At 37.4% G+C, this 23,292-nt stretch overlaps 2 protein-coding genes and 1 long non-coding RNA gene across 4 annotated transcripts; 2 read left to right on the top strand and 1 right to left on the bottom strand.

Annotated features, from left to right (window-relative positions):
• The first annotated feature begins 3,150 nt into the window (after positions 1 to 3,150).
• On the top strand, positions 3,151 to 5,681 carry LOC146659545 (uncharacterized). The gene is made up of 2 exons (XR_014913810.1): positions 3,151 to 3,994; positions 4,233 to 5,681. It is a non-coding gene; the product is annotated as an uncharacterized LOC146659545 (long non-coding RNA).
• Positions 5,682 to 5,811: 130 nt separating this feature from the next.
• mettl25b (methyltransferase like 25B) lies at positions 5,812 to 12,218 on the bottom strand. Its single transcript, XM_085423635.1, has 8 exons — positions 12,105 to 12,218; positions 10,819 to 10,937; positions 10,318 to 10,534; positions 10,171 to 10,233; positions 9,819 to 9,956; positions 8,119 to 8,933; positions 7,073 to 7,257; positions 5,812 to 6,985 (listed from the first exon to the last, which is right to left on the bottom strand). The coding sequence occupies exons 1-8, from the start codon at positions 12,204 to 12,206 to the stop codon at positions 6,897 to 6,899; spliced, it is 1,728 nt and encodes a 575-aa protein (XP_085279761.1). The 5' UTR covers positions 12,207 to 12,218; the 3' UTR covers positions 5,812 to 6,896.
• Positions 12,219 to 12,811: 593 nt separating this feature from the next.
• On the top strand, positions 12,812 to 17,647 carry isg20l2 (interferon stimulated exonuclease gene 20-like 2). Of its 2 annotated transcripts, none has more exons than XM_085423636.1 (4): positions 12,812 to 12,881; positions 14,091 to 14,818; positions 15,819 to 16,019; positions 16,418 to 17,647. In XM_085423636.1, the coding sequence occupies exons 2-4, from the start codon at positions 14,213 to 14,215 to the stop codon at positions 16,535 to 16,537; spliced, it is 927 nt and encodes a 308-aa protein (XP_085279762.1). In that variant the 5' UTR covers positions 12,812 to 12,881; positions 14,091 to 14,212; the 3' UTR covers positions 16,538 to 17,647. The 2 variants fall into 2 exon arrangements, with proteins under 2 accessions (XP_085279762.1, XP_085279763.1); XM_085423637.1 differs by having other exon boundaries at positions 12,838 to 13,153.
• Positions 17,648 to 23,292: the final 5,645 nt, after the last annotated feature.

The raw sequence follows: 23,292 nt of genomic DNA on the forward strand, positions 1-23,292 counted from the left end.
AGCGCAATCAGAAAAAGACTGAACAATTATGGGTTGTTTGGTAGAGTTGCCAGAAAAAGACTGTTTCTCTCTGAAATATGGCAGCACAGTTTTGGTTTGCAAAGCTGCAACTTAGAACACCATAAGACCTCTGGAACAATGTCTTTTAGACAGACGAGACCAAAGTAGAGATGTTTGGCCAGTGCCATATTTGGAGAAAATCATTGCATATCAACGAAAACACCTCATACCTGCCCTCGTCTGCCACATAAAAACTATGCTTGCCCTCCTTCACAACATTAATTCCTGTCATGTGGGTTTTTTTTCTATTTTTCTTGCTGTTTGGTGGCTCCATCACTTGTCTCTCTACTTGTTTTGAATATGAAATCTACAACAGAATGTTTTAAAAAAAAAAAAGATAAAAAAAAAATCAAATAGTTGCAATGGTGGTTAAGTAAAAGTTTAGACCTGAACCTAAATGAAATGCTGTGGCAGAACCTAGAATGAATAAACCTCAGTGAAACAAATAAATGTTGTAAAGAACAGCAGGACAAAATTCCTCTACAATGATGTTGGAGATGGATAAAGCCATACAGAAAACCAGTACTTCCAGTTATTGCTGCTAAAGGTGGTTATGCAAGTGGTTGAAGCTAACACTGTGTTTTGTTGGGCTGTGATTGTGTCAGACTATAGTTACACGATAAAACAATGTACTGACATTACAGAATGTGTATTTTGAAAAGAAAAACACAATCGGTATGAATGATATGTCTAGTATATAAGACTGAAGTGAAGTAAAAAAAAAAAAAAAAAGTCTTAATGTGTAATTTTACAAAAGCTGTACAAAAAAACCAACCAAACAGCTTTAGGATAGCACATGTTATATCTGTGAGGTTTGAGCACTTTAGTCAGTAAGGCTGGAAAGGATAGTCATAGTAGGGTTTTTTGAAGCCAATCCTTAGGAGGATATCTCTGTGGCTTCAACACAGGGGAATCTGAGAGATTCCAGCTGTCACTTCCGGTGGACAGCTGGAATGCTGCACAATATTATAACAACATTGTGTTTCTGTTGGACAGAGTAGAGTTACACAACTACAGAAAATAAATGAGTTTGTTCTGGAAGAGAAGGGGAGAGACTTTTGGAGATAACACAGCACTAGGAACACAGAAAGAATTTACCCCTGTGACCCGATTGTATTGAAAGACCTCAGTAAATCTCCAGAGTGCATCACTTTGTCATGACACATAAAATGAAGACTGACACCAGAGTTCTGGAAACATGGGTTATAGTTTCAATTATTAAATACTCTAGTTAAAAAACATCAGCAGGGAAAAGTTCTGAATGCCTTTAAGAAGACGTGTGGAAAGATGATTGGACTACACCAGTGATGTCGCAATGAGCTTGACAGCATGGGAAAGTGGAAGTGATGTGGCATAAATAAGCCACCAACACATGGGAAGCAGACAGATGTGTGACTACAAATCTTCCTTATTGAACTTAAAGATAAGCTTTATATAAATAAAATTGTTTTGAAATCAAATATAATAAATAGGATATAATATAAAGTATTACAGTGAACGCAATGTAAACATGTGCAGCAGTAATAGCCATTCAACAATGATGGGAAACATTTTTCTTTTTTTAATTAGTTTTACTTTTGGTATTATATGCACAATTTTCCAATAATACAGTTTGGCATTGTATCAACATTGCTTTTTTAATTAGCACACTTAATGTACTTCTAATAAAGCAAACTAAAAAATGATTAGTGCTATTTTCAGTTGGGTACTTTCACTGTGACTCTGAGCTGTGGGTAGTGAAAGCAGCAGCAGGAATGTGCTTCTTCTCAAATGTCCTATTTGCTTTCTGCATTTCTGAACTGAGCTTAACTGCCAAGATTTCTTCTGCATGCTGTTTTCCAGGAGAGGGAAAAAATTGAATTCTTTCACCAGGTATCCAGTTGTCCTGTTTTGTAGTGTTGTGTGTTACTCCATCCTTGAGACAATAAAGAAACAGACTTCCAGTTGGTCCATGATGCTGTTACACGTGTGGGTTCTCATTTGCTAAAACACAGAATAAAGGCAAACTCTCCTGTCTAAACTTATACAGTTGCAGCTGTCACATACTATCTCACTTAAGGTGGCCCTATGGAAGAGAAGGCTCCCTTGTTCACCTAGTTTCAGTATACTGTATACACTTCTCTCTGTACCAACACCATATGCATTGGCTGACTTTGACAATATGTCCATATTTGAAAATCAGCAGATTTGCAGATGAGTCGATATTCTTATCTTCAGCTATGGTGGCCATGAGGACTGATCTGAAGGGCAGCTGGTCTCTCCCTTGTGAAGGACAGATCCACACAGGAAAAGCTTAGAAGCCAGTTGAAGTGGTTTGGGAGTCAGGCAAGGATGCCTCCTAGATTTTATTGGGATTACAATCATTTATACTTTAAACTGCATTGCAATACAAAATTACATTCACACTGTTGAATAGAGGGTATTTTTCCACTGAACAAGGTCAAGCTAAGATCTTCCCCATTTTCAGTTTCTGTTCTCCCCTGATGTACCAGACTGTCTCTTAGCTTTGACCTAGATCAAGCTTACACAAGCATAATCAGAGATTTCAGTTACCTATTCCAGTATGCAGGATATAACAACCAGTGATGGGAAAAATGGCGTTACTTTTTTCAGTAACTAAAGAGTAATCCAACTAATTACTATATCGTAACAACGCCGTTACAGTTACTAACAAGAAAATGCGGTCCGTTACTATTTTTCAGCAAACAAACGGTTGAAGCTGTGTTCAGCTGGTTCAGCATCTTATATCAGTTGCACGGAAGTAGCTGTAAGTAATCTGGATGCTACAGCTTTAAGCAGCTGCGCACGCTCCTGCGGACGGTAATCACTGTCTAGCACAACACCTGGAGCTAAGGGGGCTAAGTTTTGTGTTGTGTGTCAGAACAATGAGGAGACTGCTGTCTCCAGGTAGAAACAGGAGTGATACACCTGCTGCTGTCAGACCTGCAGGTATCAGGCTGATGTTCTCCTTTATAGTGGACAGAAATATTTGGAGTGGCACAAATAATTTGTGTGGCATCTTATTGAATGCAGAACAGCTGATTGTTCTGTAAATAGTTTGAAGTGGTTATAAAAAAAAAAAGGGTAAAATGTAAATGGCTGCAAATAACTTTGTTGTTTGTAAAACTTGTGCATATGATTTTAAAATTGACAATTTATATTTGCATTTAAAGTTATGAAATATGATTCATTAAACATGTTTGTGGTTGTTACAGTAAAAAATATAACTTTTTCTACTGTGATTTTATGTTTTTTGTCTGATTTTAGATCAATTGTGTTAATACAGTATGTAAAAAATGAAAACATGATTGTAAATTCAGACACGTGAGGTTGTGCTGAAAAGGACGATACCAAACAAGGCAAAGTAAATCGTTTTTAAAGGTAAAATGTGGAGGGAAAATCAAAAGTAGTTAAAAATGGCCAATTATACCCTGGACCCCAGAGGGTGAACGTTTTTTTAAAGTAATGCAATAGTTACTTTTCAAGTAATTAATTACTTTTAGAATATTGTAACTCAGTTACTAACTCTTTTACTTACTTTACTTTTTTGAAGAAGTAACTAGTAACTATAATTAATTACTTTTTCAAAGTAACTTGCCCAACACTGGTAACAACATAGTGTTTTGTTTCTTTCCATGAACAGGTCCTGACGAGTGAATAGTTTTTCAAGTGAATACGGTCAAATTAAACTAATTTGTTCCGTCCTCATTTACAGTTGCTAAAAGGGGTTAAGGATTTGAAGTGCACCTTAAAATCCTTACATTAAAAAGTGCGTCTGAAAAATACGGTAATGGTTCCTTTAATGGTCTTAATGTGAAAAAGAATCACAAGTGGGTGAGGATGGCCAAATTAACAAAAGAAGGCCGGCATTGAAGGGAATAAGTGCACTTCACTGAAGATGCTCACGAAGGCCATTTTCAACCGTGACATTCAGGTAAGACGGAGTTCTCTGTTTGGTTGAGTAGAAAGTGGAAGATATGTACAGTTAGTGGAGCTAGTTTATTAGAAGTGGATCCTAAAATTAAAAGAAAGGCACTTGATTTTTTTCATTCGTCCTTCAGTTTTACTCAACATCGTGAACATTTAAGATTTTTCATTTTTTGCTCAGTCACATTTTCATTTTATAAATGTGAACGACGTAATGTTTAACATGTTCTCTCCTGTGTCCTCAGACTGGGAACAAAGGCCACTCCTCTGTGGAGGATGCTAGAGCCGCTATGGAGCTTTACAAAGTGGTAGAACATGAGTGGGAGACGCAACTTGCTGCCAACTCAATGGCCAGTGTGGAAATTTCTTCATTTTCTGAAATGATCACTTTAGTAATAGTAATATTACTTTTTTGTCACTTAGTTACATACATATAGGATAACATCACATATGTTTCGTGCTTTGTTCCACACACACAGTTAAGCCATTGTGAGTAAGTTGAAGACAATCAGGGGACGATTAAGAGAGAGACCCCTCTCTGACATGCGCACATTTTGTATGGCAGCTAGACCACTTCTCTAGTAAGCCAGTTCCTGACACCTAAGTGCATTCGATCCTCATTACCCTAGTAAATATAGCAGCAACAGTTCTAAGTTCCTTTGACATTTCTACTAAATTCTGACACATTACCTGAAACCCTAAAAATAGGATTTTGGAGACATTCCACTTCATTAAGGAATTTTATTGGGCTTAGAACATGCTTTGAGGACCCAGAGAATGAACTTCTTCTTAAAGAGCTAAATGTGATTGATAAGGCAGCACAAAGGAGTGTGTGTGATATTTGGTGATGCATGTGTAACTCCATCCCTAACAATACTGCTGAAAATGGTTCTTTTACAGAAACAGTCACTAAATTACAAACATTGCCTGATGCATTTAATGATGAAGTTTGAGAAACATGTCTCAGACCAAATGGCTTCCTTATCTTAACAACAGTTTCTCATAAATGAACAACTTAATTTAACTAAAGTGATAAAGCTGAACAACTAATGCTATTTCATATTTCCATGTGTAATCTGATATTTTTGGAATTTTTGGATCATTACTGCTATTTTTCATACAAATTTTAGACTATAAGAACGATTATAAATGACCAAAGGGTCATAGTGAGAGTGGGATGAACATTAAGTGTAAAATTGTATCTGATACTGTAGAATGATGCACATCGCGAAACTTCTCTGAGTATGCAATGTTGTTGATATTGTATGATGTTAGACTAGAAATTACCTTTGTATGATTTAGTGTGATTGATCAAAAGGTTGGAAATGTAATGGAAAATTTGTTATTCTCATTCAAATTGCTTAAATGCTTGTGTTCATGCTCAGGTGTGGCATTGTAATGTAAACTTCCACTGAACAGTCTAGAACTACATGAACTTATTTCAGCCTCAATAGTTGAAGACAACAACTCCCTTTGCAGGTGCTGATAACGCCAAGGGCGCGAGTAGAGTATCAGCGCTACGATTAAGACATGGGAGAATCTGACAGATTAGACCTGCTTATTCCATTAAATTAATGGTTATATTTGTGTAAGACAGTTTCAAACTTTCAGCACTGAGCAAAAGTAAAGAATACATATAGAATTAATAAATATAAATTAAATTATAATTTAGTGCAAATCTAATGTAAAGTTAAGTACGAACAGTAAGAACAGGTATTGCAGGTATTTTTTTTTTGTATATTAACTTCTACAGAAAAACAAAATTGTTTTAAAATTGCTTGCAGGAGGGAAAAAATCAACAAAGCTGTTCCAAAAAATATCTATATTTCTTAGACGTTCAGTGGCCAGAATTGGCCTGGTAAAGACTTGATCAAGCCCACTGGAAATATTAAGGAGGACATAAACTTTGAAGTTTTTACTGTATTTTCACAAGCTTTACAACATAACTCATAAAGCCCTCTCCCATTCCTACTAATACACCAAAGTAATTACATAATAAATAAATAATAAATATGAGAAAAATTTCTATTTTTTCACTGTCTACTATAGAAAAACCCAACATTTCTTAGCATTGAGCTATTACAACTTTTTCTGTAATTTTAAAGACTTTACAAACGTGACAGATTTGTTTTTGATTTATAGGCGCATTTCTTTTGTCATGTAGAAAAACTGAGATATACTGCTGAAATTGCTCTTTTTTAATATTACAATTTTTGCAGGGATTAAATGCATTATGTTTAACTTCTTTATACTTAAAGCAAGAAGAGTTTCTTTGGTTCGGCCTAATTCAGATCAAAGTGGGCTGTATGTTGCACACAATGTAAAATCAGTTTAGTGTCCCTGCTTTATATGGTTGTAAAAATGTTTAGGTCATGTTACTATTTGGTCACCAAGATCAAAGTGATCTTCCAAGAATGGTGACTCTATTTTTGAGATGGTAAGAGGTGATTTTGCAACTTGTTGATCTTTTATCCTGAACATAACCTGCTCTAAAGCAGCTTATTGGCACAATTTCTAGGATTTAACATTTCTTGGTGATGACGATGCCCACATCTATCCTTAATCCCTCCCCATGACCCTGGATTAGATAAGCACAAGAAGATGGATGGATATATTGTTTACACACAGTAAAATATGATGTTCCCTTTCTCCTTTACTAAAAATGGCGCAAGAAATAAAATAAATAAAAACAAACCACAAACACAATGTCTGTCTATACAGAGAAAATTGATACCTAACACATGCATGTCTCTAAGCTGTCATAGAGGCTTTAAGTGATAAACAGTGGTACATGTATGTGTCAGGATCATGATGTTCAGATGGATTAAAAGCTTAAAACCTTTCTTAATATTTAATATTTAAAATTCCTAAAAACAAAGAGCGGTTAAGTGGGAATTCTCCTTTTGTTGTCATTGTCCAAAACGCTTCAGAGCCACCAGCACAAAGTTTCTTGGAGAGAAGTTTGGGTTGAAGAGAGGAACAAGCTGACTGTTCACACCTGTAGAGAGACAGTAGAGGTTTGAGATAAATGGCTACACCACGCAAACATAATATTTAAGTCATGTGACAGCATCAACTGTCCAACCATTCTCTTGGAGGTAGATCATCCTATCCAGCAGCACCATTGTCTCCACCACAGGGGCCAGCAGCAGGGACAAGCTGAAGTACACCACCACCCTGCCCTGTTCCTTCAACATGGCCTCCACTCGCCCCAGGTCCAGGGGCAACTCAGGAGGCAGTCCGACCCGAGCCAGACCCAAACGAGCATATCTGGGAGGGATAACAAATGTAGACAAAACAGGACAGGATACTTAAGTCAGAAACTAAAATGATTCTTACAGAACGCAAATTATACATGCAGAAATGACACCAAATCTCTGCCTGTCTTTGTCCAGTACTCCTCCAGGGGCAGAGCAACCAAACACATGTGCCTCTTAAGAGGTTTTTATCTATATCACATATTATGATATCATCCAGTTGCCTAGCAACTACTGAGCAAACAGGGCTAAATTACCAATTCATGGCCTGTATAACACCTTCATGTCACTTTAATTTCACAATAACATATAATTCACATCCACAAAAGTTGAACTATGCAAGATATATATGTCGCCATCATGTTCTCTGGCAACCATCTAGTAGCAGGCTAAAATTTTCTAGCCTTCACGGCTTTACTTTTCTTTTTCTTAACTTTTATAATGTCTTCCTATGTTTTTATTTTTCTTGATTATCTTAATTGTACAGCACCTTGGTCAACAGTTGTTTTAAATGTGCAGTATAAATAAATTTTACTTTGCCTTTACAAACCAATATGAGCACAATGTATTACTTACATTTCATGACTATAACATCTTATTTATATCCACAAAAGTGGATTTACACTTCATATAGTAAAACATTATAATCATGTTGCCTAGCAACCACCTAGCATTGGGCAAAAATGACCACATTTTAGCATTTACGCACTGAAAGGCCAAACAATACTATAACATGGGCATGCACTGTTATTATGAATTTAGTGACCCTCCTCCTGTTGTACCAATTATTGCTGCATTTTCAGACAACTGACAAACCATATCAGCTGAAATGAAAGACCTGTGTAAATACCTGATGGATGCAATTTTTACTCACTCTATAAAAGGTAATAGGTGGGATTTCTTGATGGTCTGGATTCCTGCCCTGCGCAGATCTGGCCTTGTGTCTCTGATGAAGGTCTCAAGCATCGCTCTGTAACAGTGCGACCTGAGCAACTCGCTTTCTTCCCTGAGTCGCCGCACATAGTCCTCAACAGCATGACACGCCCCCTCTCGGGCCTTATAGGACAACTGATGTCCCGACAGCCCTGACACCCAGGAGCTCATCGGGTAGCCAAACTCTGACTGAACTGACTCTTGATCCAGTGTTGGTGGAGCAGGCGGTATGACCAGTCCTGGAGGGGTGGGGTTTTCTTTGGTTGTGATTTTCATGTAACAGCATGCCACTGAGGTGATGCCGCGCACATGCGGGCATTTGACAAAATGGCGGAGGAGGGTCGCACTGAGGTCACCGCAGGCATGGAGACCAGTCAGGACAAAGTTTGGATAGCCTTGAAGGCTGTCTTCCTCAGAGTATACCCCCTCGTGACTGTCAGAGTGGATGCATGAGCAGCATTTTTCATCAACGAATTCCACTCCGGACATCTTTTTTGACTTTTGTTGTTTTGACAGTTCAGACTCTTGAGAGTTAGAATCAGAACGAGCATAAGAAGTCTGAACTACATGGAGGCCTCCTTGTTGCACAGAGCCTCGCAGTTTCTTTTTGCTGGGTCCAGATGGAGTTGGGGGACCTTCACTGACATGATCTGCAGCTTTTAGCTGTCCGATGAAAGCCTCCCACGATGCCTTCGGGTTTACCCAACCGGCGATGTGGCGAGGAAAATTTTGTGCTGGAATGTGAGAGGAGCAGTTCTAGGAAGCAAAAGATGTTCATTAATATTTCTGTTGATATGCACTATAGTAGGAGGTAAAATGTCTATACAATGGATTCATTAAATATAATCATAATTAAAACTGTCACTGATTGGTAAATCACTAAATCATCACTATGTTATTCCCCTAGGCTTTAAAGAGCGTTTACGCAAATCTGAGGTCAACATTTCAAACTTAAAGCTTGATCATTAACTGTGTTTTTATCCAGTCTTACTTTTCAGTGAAAAAGCATCCAGAAACCACTACTGTTTGAGACTAGCTAGTGAAGAGGGTATCTAACAGGTAAAGAAGCTCATATTTTTCCAAGAGTTGATAGAGAGGAAACTACAACTTTAAAGAGTGAATAACTGTGCTTACATTTATCAGGTAGAAATAAACAAATTCCAGGTGAATGGCAATGTTGCCCTGCGTCTGCTAAAGGTGGAAAAGCCCACCGTTTGCTAAGAGGGTCAACAAATTATCCAGAAGGGTGATATGCCAGTGTTTACACTTTGTATTTGCTGCCCCCAAGTGGCAAAAATGGAAGTGTCAGGCTTAATCTTGCCTTTGAACAGACATCACGGAGGATGCCGACTTTAACTCACAGTGCTTTGTCAACTCAACACAGTTCAGTTCTTATTTATAGGTTTGGACTTTTTGGACCCAGAATGCTCTTCTTGACAACAAGCTTTTTATAAAGAGGAAAAACATGGAAAAACTATGTTTGAAAATAGTAAATAATAATTAATAAGGAAGAGTCAATGGTAGAGCATTACACAAAATACTTAAGTATTCTATTAACCTTACAGGACATTTAGAGTTCTCTGAGATCCAAACTTTATTTAGAAACTTATAGGTGTGCAATAATATTAGAAAATCACTAACCTTTTTCTGCTTCTCCTTCTCCAAGGCCCACACCAACTGTCCATCAAACTTGGATGCCATAGTAACCAGGGTTGGATCAGCTTCAATAGCAGTCACAGAAAGTCCAAGTCCAAAGGACAGGAAACGAGTCAGGTGACCCTGGTTAGGCAAAAATGGAACTCAGGGTTTACTGTGGCAAGATTTACTGCTTTATTTTTGATTTCAACTCTTAAAAATTTGCATGAAAATTGATTTTATAGACTTTTACTACAGAAGCATGAAATCTAATTCCATTCCCATTAACATTAAAGTGCTACCTTAAAAAATGTATTGATGTGCTTATGGGTTAAAATCATGCGACTATGAGTGATACCTGCCCAGAGCCCACATCGACCACTCTGTTGCAATCAGTCTGCTCACAAAGTTGCTTAACCAGCTGCAAATATAAAAATATATATTAAAAACATTCTAAGCAGAAAAGCCAAGACGTGCTAAAGCAGCCACCTGTAAGCATACATACTGTGCCGAGCTTGCGAATCTCATGCTGTTTCTTGGGTTTAACATGCTTCCTGAAAATGTGACCCAGGAGGGAGCTCTGACTGTGATTTTCCAGGAACTCCTTTGGCTTCACTGACCCACCTACTCTGCATCCCTCACTCCTGCTCTCCCTAGGAAATGCCAGGGCATGGGCTGTGGCACGGAAAGCCAAGAGAGTCAGAGGCCACACTGAAGGATATCTGTAATGAGAAAGTTTTTAGGCAATTAATTACCTAATAAGGGGATGTTTTTATTGATATGATATTATATGAAGAGCACAGGATGTCTAATTTATGCTTACTTTGCCTAAATAAACAAATGAATGTATGAATTAATTCAATTTTGTAAAACAAGGCAACCAAACCTTCTGGGCTTTGCTAAAATCAACTTTGCTTTTGATTCTTTAGTTTTTTTGAGTTTGATTTGGATATTTGCAACCTTGCTTTAAGGATATATAAAGGGCCTAATAACAATCCAGTAGTACCTCCTGTCTTCATGAGTGGCATCCAGCAATAGGTCTGCAATCTGTGGATATGACAGGTCCTGCAACACAGGCTGCCAGCTGCTGGGTAATGTGTGCCACAGATCTTCTGTGAAAAATTCCTGTAGAAGGGATAACAAACTGATAAGAATCCAGCTGTTGCACTGTGTAAATAAGGCTTGATTACAATTCATATACCATACTTTACAGTCATGTGAAAAACTAAGTAAACCCTTACTACGTCCACAGAAATTAGAAGGGTACACAACAGCCACTCAGTGCTAATTAAATGCACTTGATTAACTGATCATCAGCAAGCATGACCACCCTTAATAAAGCAGAGGTTTTGGCAATTTGCTCGTCTGGAGCATTTAGGTGTAATCTACATTCTTTCGAGGAGTGGACGTTCCAGCAAATTCACTTTGAGGTCGGTGCTTAGAGAAACTCCCAAGAAAACCCAAGAGCTACATCTTAGAGTGAGACTACGGGTCTCAGTTAAGATGTTAAATGTTAAAGCTCATGTCAGTATGACAAGAAAAAGACTGAACAAGTATTAACTTGTTTGAAAACAAGTAATTTTTTCACTTGTTTTGAAAATTAACAACTTAATTTTGCAGAATTTGATCTCTACAAAACTGGATCTCTACAAAATTCCTCAATGTCCTTTGGACATATGAATGAAACCAAAGTGGAGATAGCTGGCCCTAATGAACAGCACCACATTAGATTATCAGCACAACACACATCATACCAACTACTAAGCACCGTGCTGGAGGGATGATGATTTGGACTTGTTTTGCTGTCACAGGATCTGGGCAGTCATTAATCGAATATGAACTCTGTATACCAAAGTATTCTACAGCCAACTATCAGATCATCTGTCTGACGGCTGAAGCCTGGGTTAAACTAGGTTATGCGAGGGACTGATGATCTCAAGCCCTCAGCAAATCTACAATAGAATGGCAGAAAAAGAAAAGGATCAATGTGTTCCAATGGTCCAGTCAAAGTCCAGACCTCAACCTGAATGAAATGCTGTGATAGAGCCTTAAGAGAGTTCTGCATAAAGAAATTCTTGCAAACCCCAGTTTCACTGATCTACTTGTCTCGCAAAGGTAAACAATCACTCGTCACTAGCTGGCACTATTGGCTTTGACATATACAAAACAAGTAAATAAATGTGCACAATAACATTTAGTTTTAGAGACCTGGTTATTTACTTATTCCAAACGCAACAAAAAACAAAACCACTGGGCAAGCTGCATACTTCAGAAATATCTATCGATACGCACAATTATGTAGGAGTCGGAGAGGTGGCTGTACTGAGACAGAAAGGTGGCCAGTTGCTTGGCTAGTTCCCTCTGCTGCTCCGCTGTGAAACGTGTTGTAAACATCTCGACATCCTGAAGGTAATGCTAACAAGTTAGCTCGTTAACGTCGTTTTATTTTATTTTTCTAGTTAAGACCGAGTGTGTCTGAAATACCAAAACTATTACAACCATCTCTATAAAATACAATTTTAACGTTAAAAGTATTTCCTTTAAATGTCTGAACTGATAATTGCTTTTAGCCACTAGCTTGTTTCCGTCGCTACCTACAACTTTCACGTTTTTCAATAGAATCGTGATGCATTTAGGTACTCGCCGTAATTTTAGACACAAGTGCACAAATTTTTTTTAAAATTAGAATCTTAATTTTAAACTTTAGAAAACAGTCTTCTACTTGGTTCCTTATATGCATCTGATATGGGGTTTTATTAATAACTTATAATAAATCACTCCCTACTGTGAGCAAATAGTACATTATTTAGGAATTAGTGGAAAGGATACTACAAAAGACGTTTAAAGAGTTTTAGTTTAGTATATTACTCAAAGTTATTGTGCATGTCAGTTTTAAAATATTTTATGATTTCAAAGAAATATAATAGAGAGGCTTTGAGATACCAGAGATAAAAGTATTCAAACCAATCTGGAATTTTCAAGATGAACAAAGGGTATCCAAAGGCAACATGCCCCGGATGTAGATCATCTGTTCTGGGCAGGAGGATTCGTTCGGTTCACGTGTAGCAGGTCTGGTTTTATGTTTCTAAAAGTTAATTTTAGACATTTCCTTTGAGGGCATATATCGCTATCGACCGACCAAATGTTCACAAGCAGAAAGAGAAACTGTCCATTGAGAGAGACTGTCAATAAACAGTGTTTGGTGTCCAACGTTAGCGTTAGCGGGCTAACCTTAGCAGTTATTAGCTAATGTTAGTATTAGAAGATATAGCAGTATTAGCAGTAGTGGCATCCACCAAGTGCAGCTGATGAGGTTTCCTGATGCCTGCTCAGTCATCCAGGTAAGGAAATCAGGTTTCCTTACCTTCAGGTTTCCCCAACTTTATAAACAATACGGTTTGTAAAGTTTGAATCTGCGACACGATGGGACAGTTACTGTGCCTGCTCATTTACCAGTTGCTTATAAATCCCGTATAAAGTTAGCTTTAAGATTTTATATTTCCAGAATCCCTCAGGTTGCCATGTTAAGTTGGGAAAAGTGTTGACCCTTCCATCCACGACCACAAACTATCAGGTCGCAAAAAGTAAACAATTAAAACAGAAAACATCTATTGTGAAAGGATGGAACAGTACCAATGTTTACATTGTCAATCTGGCAACTTCAATGTTTTCTAGTTTCCCGGACAAGTCCAGATTGATGTTACGTCCCCAAATTGGTTAGATAATTAGATATATGGATACTTTATTCAATTTTACGAGCAAAATTATTGTGTTATAACAACAGGATAAAGAATAAAAATAGTACAGTCTACAGTTATAAGCAACATAGTTGAAGCCAAAATGCTACATGCTCATAGTGATGACTTTACAACTTGAGTGAAAAAAAGTGCACAAATTTTTATATATACTACAGGGATTAAAAACAGAGCATTTTAAGAAATGAAATGAGTTAAAAAGTAAAGATAAGACTTAGATTGTGCAAGAAATTAGTGAAAATTATATTAGTGAATGATATATACACTCCAAATCTAACAAACGACTGTATAACAGTAAAATACTGAGATATATCTGTAAAATGTTGTGCCTGAGAAGTGTGTTCACCTCACAGAAAGAAGAGTTATTGGACAGTTCCACAGAGAACAGTAACAATGATTTCCTGAAGTGTTCTTTGCCTAGAAAAGTATCTGAAAATTTGCAGGCCTTTTCAGGCACTCGGTCTGATTGGTTATAATTCTGCAAATCCAGGCACAGTTTGATAATATTGTGTTTGCCTTGCAGGATGAGACTTCTAAACTGGACTAAACCCAACAAGGACCTGTTGAAGGATTACAAATAAGCAGATCTATGAGATTGTTTTGTGGGAATGTGTGTGTTTTGAAATTATTTAATTTGATGTAAACATGTCAGACATTTGGATTAATTTATCTCATGATGAAACTGCACCGAAAAAAGCTCTAGCAGGCAAGGTAAACAGGAAAAAAGAGTGGCTGCGTAGAAAGAGGCACAACCGTGGAGCAAAGGGGTACAGGGAAGGTAAACAAAAGAACAACCAGTATAGGCAAGACTTCAGACAGAGCCAAACACCACTTCAGAATGGTGCGTCCATTAAATGCCCACCAGCTTCCACTTCCACACAAAGCAAAAGTTTATCGTATCTGGCCAGTGCACACAGTAGTTCCATGCCTCCATGTGGTGAAAAACCAAAGGAGCCCCTGAAATCATCAGCCAGCAGCCCTGGTTCCTCAGTATCAAGCACCTGTAAGCCCATCACCATGTCATCAGGGAACCCTTCTAAGTATGTCGCTATTGACTGTGAGATGGTTGGCACAGGACCAAAGAGCCTCAGTGAGCTTGCACGCTGCAGTATAGTTTCCTATGAAGGAGATGTGATTTACGATAAGTTTATCAAGCCCTCTGCACGAGTCACAGACTATCGCACTCGATGGAGCGGCATCCGACGCCGTGACCTCGTCAATGCCATGCCATTCACCAAGGCCAGGATGGAGGTGAGAAAAGTGTACTTTTTTTTAAACGATTTAGCATGTTCTTTTACATTGTAAAATGCTTGTCATCAGAGGAGTTAAGAGAGAGAGATTTGGGCAAAAATATTGAATTTAAATGTAAAGGAGAACTCAACAACTGCAAAGATGGTGGAAGATATGTAAGTACCAGTGTTATTATAGCTAATATATAATTTATATAGTTATAGTTAATATAGTTATTAATTTGACAGCTAACCAGCACTAAAATATATTGTCAGATAAAACACATTTTAATCCGGATGAACGCACAACATGTGTGAGGTACCATACAAGTTGGAGCTAGTGTAAAGACACAGTAAATAACAGCAATTAAAGACAACTGCAGGAATAATTTATCATCCTAATCCATTTTTGTCCGTTTATCCTGTTCTGGGTTACAGTTGGTCTGGAGCCTGTTGTAGCTGTCTAGCTGCTATCACAGGGTTATCACAGGGTTTTAAAAGGGCTAACAACAAAGAGCCTGACAACCATTTACACACAAAATACAATCTCCAATTGACCTAACATGTATGCGTTTGGAGTATGGACCCACTAATGAAAATTAAAAATACAAAAATAAAATGAAATGATAATTAAGTTTCCTAACACTTATGGTAGTTAAATGTATTTGTTGTTAGTTTTATAAAAAGCTGTTGTTAAAAAGGGAGCACACTTATGGTCAGGTAAGGTATCCTTGAAAGGAACTTCACAGTTTCATGCAGACCGGTGCTAATATTAATTAATTTGTTTAGGTAAACCAACTGTTAATTTATATATGTTTTACTGTTTAAATTTATTTACTGGTTCCTTTTAATGGTCTTAATTTGAAAAAAGAATCACAACTGGGTTAAGATGTCCAAATTAACTTTAATTTAGACATCATTTCATTCCATTGTAGGATTTGATTTTTGCAGCGTCCATTACTCTGTATAAACCATATGAGTTTAGTAAATAAGATGGTTTTTTTTATCCGTTGGTACTACAGATACTGTCGCTGATTAAGGGTAAGGTGGTGGTTGGCCATGCCATCCACAATGACTTCAAGGTGATTGGTTACTGTCATCCCCCCGAGCTGACCAGGGACACTTCTCGAATTCCTCTCCTGAACCAGATGGCCGGCATTGAAGGGAATAAGTGCACTTCACTGAAGACGCTCACGAAGGCCATTTTCAACCGTGACATTCAGGTAAGACAGAGTTCTCTGTTTGGTTGAATACAAAATGGAAGATATGTACAGTTAGTGGAGCTAGTTTATTAGAAATTATAATAATTGACATTAATTACACACCAGGACACCAGTAATTTTTTTTATGTGAATCACTAACAACAGTGTTTTTCTCACAGAATTATATCGAATTCAACACAAATATTTACCATAGAAGATTTTTGGTTTTGAATTATTTTCTTCTTTTTTTTACCCTGGAATCCTCTTTCATGTAGTGGGCTGTTGTCAATGACAAATTTAAACTGAAACCTGGGTAGAAAACCAGTTTTTCAACTAAAAGGTTAATATCATGTAATGTCATCATGATTATATAAATGTGACCAACATAATGCTTAACATGTCCTCTCTTGTGTCCTCAGACTGGGAACAAAGGCCACTCCTCTGTGGAGGATGCTAGAGCCACTATGGAGCTTTACAAAGTGGTGGAACATGAGTGGGAGACGCAACTTGCTGTTAACTCAACGGCCATGTTGGGGTAAAACACTTGATATGGCGGGCATGCAGTTTGGACAGCGGAATTTAACTGTCCCATTGTTGTGTGAATAACCAAACCAGGAGAACTGCAATTGCTCATTCAACAAACCGGATAACCTTCTACCAGCTGCCTGAATTTAAATAAAACTGTACTGTTGTCAGTGGAGGGGAAGAATGTGAATATCTGTTGGAGCTGAAACTTCTTCTACATCAATTTAAGCTTGATTTGTACTACTTGATGAAATCTATGCCTTACCATTACATCTGTATCGTCCCAGAAGTGTATCTAGATTGGTCCATTTGATAGTAAAATATGTGAGTCACACAATGATATTGTTTCATTGAAACAATGTGTTGTATCTGGCTTTCTCAAAAAAGCTAACACAGTTGCCAGTTTTCAGCCAGTGTTTTTTTTTTAAACCATGAAAGTCTGTATACAGACAGATATATTATCGACCTAAAGAAGCCTACATTGAAATATATGGTAGCACTGCAGCAGAAATATTGGTAGAAGTATAACTACCAAGGCTTTTAAATTAAGTTTAATCAGATGTAAGAAGTAATTCTGTACATGCTTGTAAATAATTGCACAAGTAAATTCCAGGAGGAGTCTGCTCACTGCTGGGACTTTCTAGAAGGACGTTGGTGTTGGTATAGAGGCAGGTGTTTTTGAAGACACTTCTCTTTTCTGTTTCAGTAAAGATGAGTGTTTTATATGTATTTGCTGCAAGTCCAACAAGATGAGCTCAGTGTCATCCTTAATGGAAGAGTAATGAAGACGCATTTGTCCAAACTCCAAAAGTAAACATGCAAAAGCTGCAATGGCCATTATGGTCCTGCAGAGATTCAGTGCAGGACTATAAATCAAGCTTTAATTGCAGTAGTTACATTTTGTGTCAGGGTTTTACACTGTGTTCAAATGGTGCTCATGCCACTTGGGGGCAGTCATGTCTTTGCTGGAACATTATTATGTGATGTAAACAGTTTCTAGCTTTTCACATGTTTTTTGTTTTTTTGTTGTTTTTTTACTAAATCAGCACTGGGCTGTAGTAGGACCGCATTTTATCAAGAGTCATGTAAACACTGCAAATAAATGGTCTTATATTCTTACCATGTGAACGCCAGTGAAAAAGAAAGTGAGCCCTGACTAAAAGAGCGTTAGTCAAACATCTAATTTTATTCAGGACCATAGAACAAAGACTTAACCCCTGAGTCATCTGTGTAGACTTTATTAATATGTTTTAAGGACCGAATTGTTAATATCACAGACATCTATAAAGCGTGCATTGTTAAATTTATTGGAGTTAGTTATCATTAAAAAACACAAAAATCAAGAATTGATCAACTTCATTCCCATTCCCCAAAATACTTCTGTTTAGACTTCAGGGTCCACACTGCTAGCCACTGGTTTGATCTTCCATTTCTCCTGTTACAGGAGTGGTCTGAGTGCCCAGTTAATCATCTTCCCTCTTTCAACTTCTTTTCCACCAAGTTCAAGAAACATAAGTGGTGACTTTCTGAATTTGTGCAATTTTCTATGCAATGTCTGTTGGAATATGTTATTCACTCTACTGTCATCCTGATTTTAAAATCTATAAATCATTACAGCAGTAATTTTGTGGCGTTACTGTAATTGGGTGTAAAGAAACCAACAAAACTGAGATAACGTTCAAATACTTATGTGCACAAAACACTGTTTAACTTTTCAGTTTGAAACACTCCTCGCTGTTTTTTCCACATTCGTTTTTTAATGTGGAAAAAAAACAAGCAACGGTGCCATCTGTGGCCATTTGAGGTAGTGAAAGATGTCTTTGTAGTGCCCGTTTGCATCAGTGTGTAGAAACTTCATAAGTGGCAGCACATAAAGAGCCCCAAATATGACCATGAAGCTAGTGAGTCTGTGAATGCAGATTTCCTGTCCCAGTGAATTCATGACCTATTTAAATTAAAGGTTAAAATTGCTTCCCAAAAAAGGTGCCTGGAAGTGTCTGTTGATGTCTGCACCTTTCTAAAATTCTTTTAGAAAGACTTTGATACTATCTCCTCATCTGAACAGCATAAATGAGCTCTATGGTAGTCTCTGATACACGACTGAGGAATAGGAAGTACATCAGTTTGAAAAACGGATGCCTCACAGGTCCTCTGTTGGCAGCTTCATTACCCTCTACAAAGCATTAGTCTCAAAATCAACAGTGAGCAGTCGACTCCGGGAAACTGGCCTTGTAGACAGAGTTGCAAAGAAAAAAAAAAAGACCTGTCTGGCCCTAGCCAATAGAGGGAATGGTTAAGATGGGCAAAAATGTGCAAACACTGGGCAAGGTAAATTCAAAAAGAAAATAAGATTTTGGGTTAACGGGTTCATTTATAAGACTAGATGCCATTTGTCAGGAAATACCTTTACATTTCCAGTTCCTTTTGGTGGGGAAATATAAAGGCAAAGTGAGAGATTTCTGCATGATCAAAGGCATCATGATAAGGAAAGTTTGACTATTTTTCAGTGTGGATGCTAGTTGATTGGAGTGGGTTTGTTTTTCCAATAGGACAATGACAAAGCTCCAAAGGATGCAAAAAGTATGTAAAGAAGCTGTGGGCTGGTACTCTGTTTGTATTGGAGTCAAGTCACTGGATTTCAACCCCATTAAGCACTTTTGGGAACCAGCCCACCATATACTGCATACATGTTCTGTCAATAGTGTCTACAGTATGTCTGTGAAGGTTCTCAGTCCAGGTCATCGTAGTCTAAGGAGCTTGAAAAGAAAAGCGTCTGGACTTCTAGTGTCTACGGCATAGTCATATATATGCATAACATTGTTTTCCACATATCCTGGCTTTTAATTTGAAAAAAACAAACAAACAAAAAAACTCATAAAATGAAAAGCAGAGCACAGCAATTCTAACTTATGTTGTTCCAGATTCCTTCAATAAATTACATGCTGAATGTCAAAGGTCTACAAGAGTATAATCGCTGCCAGTTGATGATTCTTTTACCAAAACAAAGATTGAAGAACAAAATTTAAAATAATTATTCTTTTTTGTATGTTCCAGTGCATTCTGGTACTTCCTGCAGATGCATAGAATTGATGTCTATATCTAAAACAGCAATCATTATGGCTCCAATGGCCTGATAGCTGAGTTCTGAGATTACTTATTGTTAGTGTTACTTTTCGTCTCAGATTTCACCCCTTTTTAAAAGTCTTTTGACAGAACAGACCTTGGTCAAATGTCAGATCTGACAAATGGCACAAAGCGTATGAATTCCCTGTTTTATTGAAGGCTAGCCTTTCCACAGAGCACATCAGCAGCTGCATCAACATATTTCTACTCCTCCAACTTTACACCACTTTGCTGGTGTAAGCATACGATTCTTCCACAGTCTCATACTGTTCCACTTTATGTCCCCTTTGGCAGCTGTTTGTCCTTAAAGGTGAACGTATCAGCATTTTTTTCCCCACTGTGAATTCAGCTGTAGTGAATTAATTATACAGAATGCCATCCTTCCTGAGAAAGCAACACCAGACACATCTGCTATAGCAGAGAAGCTCATTAAAATAGTAAGAACATACCAAACGTCACAGGTAATACTGCACACAAACACCAACAGTGATTCACCAACACTTTCTAGGTCTTTGTTAGAAAATCTCTACATACACCAAAACACCATGCTGTCACACCATGAGAGCTCAGCAGCACAGATTTATTGGATTCAGCACACATCCCCTCTGTTTTATACTGGTATTAATTGGGCTAATTTCTTAGCAACAGTGGGTCAGATCTGTTTAATGTGATTGTGGTAGCACAAGGGCACACACAAGGAGCAGGAAGCCTTGAAGACTCATGTCCTAACTTGAAATTTTAATGTTATGTGTTTTTTTTAACAGGTTTTTAATCAAATTTATCTCGATAATTTTGCAGGGATGTAACACTGAAAAAACTTCATCCATGGCAGACGAGTTAACACCAAGCTATTCACGTCCTTCTTTGCTCTTCTTCTTTTCATAATCTGTTAACAGCTGTTTTGGCTTCTCAGCTGGCAAACTGAGCTCATAACTTTGTATCTGGAAAATTCTGGCAAAACAAGACAACTATTGCTGACCTAACTGCCAAATTTAATGTTATTCAATTCATGTGCAATGCTGGGAAATTTACATTTGAAATAACAAATGTAAGACTGTTAAAACTGGCAACTGGTAACACAACTATTTAAATCATGAAAGTAATATAACATAACATTTCTCTCCTCTATTTTCAACAAATATATTAAACTGAGACATAGATATCAGAAGGCCAGAACCAACCAAGAAACAATACTCCAAATATAATGAGTGTATATTAATACATGTTTTAGATACAGAGGCTAAGACACTTGCTACAACAAAAAAGCACATAAGTAACATTACAGAGTAGGATAACAGTGTTTAACCAGCAGAAGTTGTGAGAGGAAATCAATCAATGTCCCAAAAAGCAGGTGCCCCCCCCACAGACCACTGTAATTAAGTACACCAGTCAGCCAGAACATTAAAATAATTGACAAGTGGAATGAATATCGTTCATCTCATCTTGTTCTACTGGGAAACTTTGGGCCTTGGCTTTCATGTGGATGTAACTTTGACACTATCATCCATCTACTGTAAATATAGTTGCAGACCACGTACAGCCCCTTTGTTGCTGTGAAGCGACATGTGGTTTAATCCATTCTCTAGATTATCCCCTGCTGTTTATCCCCTCTTAATCTCTTTGCGTCTGGCCAATAATGTGAATACTTTGATTTTATTCCCTGTTATTAGATTCAAAAGTGAAAGCCAGAGCTTTAAATTAAAGAGGCTTTGGATTTTCTTCTGTAGCTGTATTAAGTCTAATATTTTTTCTAAATCTTTTTTATATTGACCATTTCAAATGAGAAACAACTTTTGGCTCACTGATTCTTTTGGTCAACATTTCCCTTTCTTAAATGTGATTGCACATTATTGATTTAAATTATTCTTGAATTTTGAAATTAAAGAAGATTAAGTGACTACCTGCTGGATTAATTAGAGCTTGGAATACATGCAAGACCACGGTGTGTGTCATTATGCCATACAATATGGATTTTATGGAATTTATTGCCCCGGGGTCAAGTTATTGGGAGCTAGACTCTGCAGATTACCCTTTTCAGACACATATCACACAGCAAATATATTAGTCATGGCCCAGCCTCAGCTCTATGTGCATAATCAGTTTTTATTGCCCACGTCCAAGCCATCAAGAATTTGTCTGTTTTGCAGATTTCTACAGTAGTTAACCTACAGTACATACAGTGGGTTGGTAGCAGGGTCAGGATATGTGGAAGCTTAGGTTCTTATAGTGTCATGCATGTGGGTTATGAAAACTATGCGGGAGGAAATAGAAATCTCTGGAATAAGCAACTTTCTAGATTTATTACAAATCTGTTTAAAATACACTATAAAATAGGGTTGAATTCCCTATAACTCGTTCACTCATTCACTTTATCTCACATTAATGGTTTTTACTGTGTCCAGTGACATTCAAGTACCCAGCAGTGAATACAAAGTTGTTCTTAACTGCTGCTCCCCTGTAACATTTAAAGATCTCATAGAATAATTAAATGTATAAGCTTCGCTAATAAATATGCAACATGAACTAGGTGACTCTAGGGTCAAAGAGCTAACCTGTGAGTGGAAAAACTGGTTTATATGACCTTTGGATTGTTTTCTTATTTAACAGTTTATTATTGTTTATTGCAGATATTTAGCATCCACTTTTTGTGTAATATTTTATTTGATTGTATTTGATGGTTTGGGCCCTGAGAAGACTAGCAACCACTGTTGTGGAAGCTAATGGGGTTCCTTATAAATAAACTAATAAACAAACATGTTTATTTTTAGAAATTACAAATTCCATGAACATTGCTTAATTTTTGGATGGTGATCTCATGACTTCAAGCACTTATAACATGCTAAAACTACCAGCTTACCTCAATATTTGGTCGCTAAAGTTACATTTACAATCATATTCCAGCTTTGTGGCGCTTTAGTCTCTTACAGCATTAGTTTTGATACACATATTACTATATGGCTCAACATCACTACTCTTGAGCTCTTTGCCAAAACAAAAGCTCAGAGAAAAATATTTATTAAACACCAAATTAGCTAGTGAGCACATAGACGGACTTTGCAATTTGTAATTGACATTCAAATTGCCACTGATGAATTAGTCACATCAATTTGTGTCTAAAGTGAAGAAACAAACAACAGGAAGTCAGATAACCACAATATCATTATGCAAGAATACTGACTAATTATATTTTGAGATGTTATCTTGTAATTATGTGACACACAGTTTGTGAAATGAGATGCAGATCTCCCAAGATTCTAGCATAAATCATCAGAAAACGTGTCACTTTTTTCCTTCTTTGGAGATCCAGACATGATTGTGAGTGGTAATGTTTTGAGACTACAGCTGAATGCTAATTTTATTGAGTCTGCTGGAAATCTGGGTTAGACTGCAGGCATTAGCCCTTAATAAGGGCATTATATATTAGAGCATTTTGTCAGATTCTTATGGAATTGTTCCTCCCCCTAGTGGCCATAAATGTCAATTATTGACTCTTTAACCGTCGACGCTATGGGAGAAGAAGAACATTTAATGTCATGCTGCAGTGGGGTGAAAAGAGGTAAGAGATGAATAATTGCATGGTGTATCACGTGAAGTCCCGCATAAGTAAGGTATGATTCCGCTCACCCGATTGAGCCCTAACTATAAA

Source organism: Rhamphochromis longiceps, linkage group LG11 (assembly GCF_057381845.1).
Source record: "Rhamphochromis longiceps isolate RC_006_pf linkage group LG11, R_longiceps_female_GT1.1, whole genome shotgun sequence".
Classification (NCBI taxonomy): domain Eukaryota; kingdom Metazoa; phylum Chordata; class Actinopteri; order Cichliformes; family Cichlidae; genus Rhamphochromis; species Rhamphochromis longiceps.